The sequence below is a fragment of the Poecilia reticulata genome, linkage group LG9, assembly GCF_000633615.1.
Source record: "Poecilia reticulata strain Guanapo linkage group LG9, Guppy_female_1.0+MT, whole genome shotgun sequence".
NCBI classification, from domain to species: domain Eukaryota; kingdom Metazoa; phylum Chordata; class Actinopteri; order Cyprinodontiformes; family Poeciliidae; genus Poecilia; species Poecilia reticulata.
This window is the reverse complement of record NC_024339.1, coordinates 32,936,280-32,939,004: the sequence shown is the minus strand read 5'-3', so window position 1 is coordinate 32,939,004 and position 2,725 is coordinate 32,936,280. Positions and strand designations below refer to the sequence as shown.

General features: G+C 40.2%; 1 protein-coding gene across 1 annotated transcript; it reads right to left on the bottom strand.

Moving 5' to 3' along the window:
- Positions 1-499: 499 nt before the first annotated feature.
- LOC103470785 (uncharacterized) lies at positions 500-1,502 on the bottom strand. Its single transcript, XM_008419451.1, has 2 exons — positions 1,467-1,502; positions 500-1,380 (listed from the first exon to the last, which is right to left on the bottom strand). The coding sequence occupies exon 2, from the start codon at positions 1,273-1,275 to the stop codon at positions 586-588; it is 690 nt and encodes a 229-aa protein (XP_008417673.1). The 5' UTR covers positions 1,276-1,380; positions 1,467-1,502; the 3' UTR covers positions 500-585.
- Between the last annotated feature and the right edge of the window lie 1,223 nt (positions 1,503-2,725).

Genomic DNA, 2,725 nt, shown 5'->3' with positions numbered 1-2,725 from the left:
CCAGTCCTGAAGGGCCGCTGTCCTGCAGTTTTTAGATGTGCCACAGGTACAAAACACCTGAATCAAATGGCTTAATTACCTCCTCAGTTCTCCAGAGCCTTGCTAATKACYTAATTATTCTATTCAGGTGTGGTGCAGCAGAGGCACTTCTARAVSTTGCAGGACACCGGCCCTCGAGGACTGGAGTTTGACACCCCTGCCCTAGGAGCAATATTTAGTGTTTCCAGGCACATAGAGACATTATAAAGCCCTATGTTGGTGCTGTTGGCTTAAAGCTGGGATTAAATATCATTAAATAATTTTTCTCAGACTTTCTGTGAGGTTCTAGAAATAAACGCCAGTCAAGTGGCTCAGATCCTCTGAGTCACTGCTATAAACTGAGAGTCTACAGTGACGTAAACCTTATTTTAATTTGACTCATGCATTTGTTCTTCTGGTGTTTCTCTTGTAAATATTGTAAAACAATAAAATTGACAGTAGACATGATCAGATGGTCAACTTTATTAAGACAGAATCAAATTCAGACAGAAATCATTTTGCAGAAGCTGGATACGATGAAGATGTGATCAGAATAACCAGGACCCTCTAACCATAACACACAAACTCTTTCATGCCGTCATTGTTAGTGTTGAGGTTTTTCTCGATGACGTTGATGTCGGCCCTCCTGTAGGCGGATACTGCGTCCATGTTGAGGATCACGGTGAGCAGCTTGATGGGCTTTTGGCTGCAGTCCGTCTTCTTGTACCACAGGTACACCGGGGTTCCTTTGGTTGCCTCATTCAGGTTTATTCTCACTTGCTCGTAGTTTTGGTTCCCATAGCTCCTTTCAGACGCCTGATCAGTGGAGACCTGCAGATCTCTGATGGCCTTCTTCTCATCGGTGCTCTGTCGGTACCAGATGAAGACGTCAGACCCACCTGCCTCTCTGTTGGTATCTTCATCTATCCGGGTGTAACCTTGACGGAACAAGCTGGCGTCTGAAGAAGGATTATTGGTGGCCTGGATGTCACAGACGTAGGTTTGACGCTCCTTCATCCACAGGTAGATCCACCTTCCCTCAGCTCTCCGGTTCAGGTCGCAGGTTGACCTCTCCCACTGAGGCTGGGCCATTTTGGCGTCCTCTGCTGCATTAGTGGAGACGGCCAGCTCCACGATCGGGACGTCGTACTCAGTAGAACCTTTCAAGAACCACAGGAAGACGTCGCTGCCTCCGGCTCCTTTGTTGAGATCTTTCTCAGTCTTGTGGTTCCCTTCAGTGATCAGACCCTGTATCATCCCATCAGTGAAGGAAAACTGGATCCTGGTGATCGCTCCACAGGTACCGGTTCTGTACCACAGATAGATGTCGTTTCTCCCAGCTCCTTTGTTCAGATCTACACTCTAAAAAGTGTTTTTTGGGTTTAAGTTCATCTTATGGACTTATTTACATTAATTTAACTTCTTTTGCTTTTGCTATGCCAACTTACCTTTTTGTGTTCGTTTAACTCAAAACTTACACTAAATAGTTGAACCAACTTGATTGAATTGCTTCCATCGGTAACAAGCAATTCAACTAAGTTCATCTAACTTAATTTATTAAGTTTAACCAACTTAATTTAAGTTTAACCAATTCAATATAATCTAGTCATCCAACTCAATTTGTTAATTTTATTTAACAAATGTATTAAGTATGTTTAAGATAACAGATTTACGTCACTCTTACTCAAATCATTTATTTTCTTCTAATAAACATTTGTATCTCTTTGTCTTAATTCTACAAAAAATCAACTCAAACTTTTAAGTAGTTCCAAACTAAATATTTTGAAAAACTCTTTTTACAGTGTCCTCTAAATACACTCTAATTTAAAAGTTACAAATCTTTTCCTTAAAAGACCTTTTTACTTTGACTTTACTTTAAATAATTAAGTTCAATATTTGTATCCCATGTCTGACCATGACTCGGATTGGCTCTGTGGGTGGAGAGTCGTCTTGTAATCGGAAGGTTGTAGGTTCGATTCCAGCTTCCTCCTGCCACATATTGATATTGGCGTGTGAATGCGACTCTAATGTGAAGTCACTGCCTTAAATCTGTTATTTTAAACATACTTAATACATTTGTTTAAAAAATCAACAAACTGAGTTGGATGATTAGAATATATTGAATTGGTTAAACTTAATAAATTAAGTTGGATAAACTTAATAAATTAAGTTGGATAAACTTAATTGAATTTCTTGTTACCCATAGAAGAAATTCAATTAAGTTGGTTCAACTTTTTCTTTTTAGAGTGCACAGGGATTTTGGTGTAACCCTGATGCAGTAGGCTCCGCTCCTGATCATGGTTCAGAGAAACATCGAGGTCAGTGATGTACTGCGACATCTTTGGCTCCTATAATGAAGTTAAACCAAACATGAGATGCAGACTACACCTGATACAACATACATGTGAGGAGATCATTTTATTTATCTGATAAATATGAAACATCTCTATGTCTCAGAGATTCAGCTACAGCAATGAAAATAAAATATAATTTATATGCATTGATACAACTGCAAAATCAGGACTAGTTGAACACTCACCTGTCTGCAGGTGATTGGCTGGTTGGATCTTCTGTCTGAAGGCTGCTGTACCTGGTCTTTCTAAACCCACTGGGAGCCGAGAGACGGTGGGAAAACTCCTCCTCTCAGGAGACGGTTTCTCTAAAAACAACTGATCTAAACACACACACACGCACACACACACACACA

Bases quoted from the DNA above. Each gene is read 5' to 3' on its own strand.
- LOC103470785 (XM_008419451.1), bottom strand. From the start codon at position 1,275: ATGATACAGGGTCTGATCACTGAAGGGAACCACAAGACTGAGAAAGAT.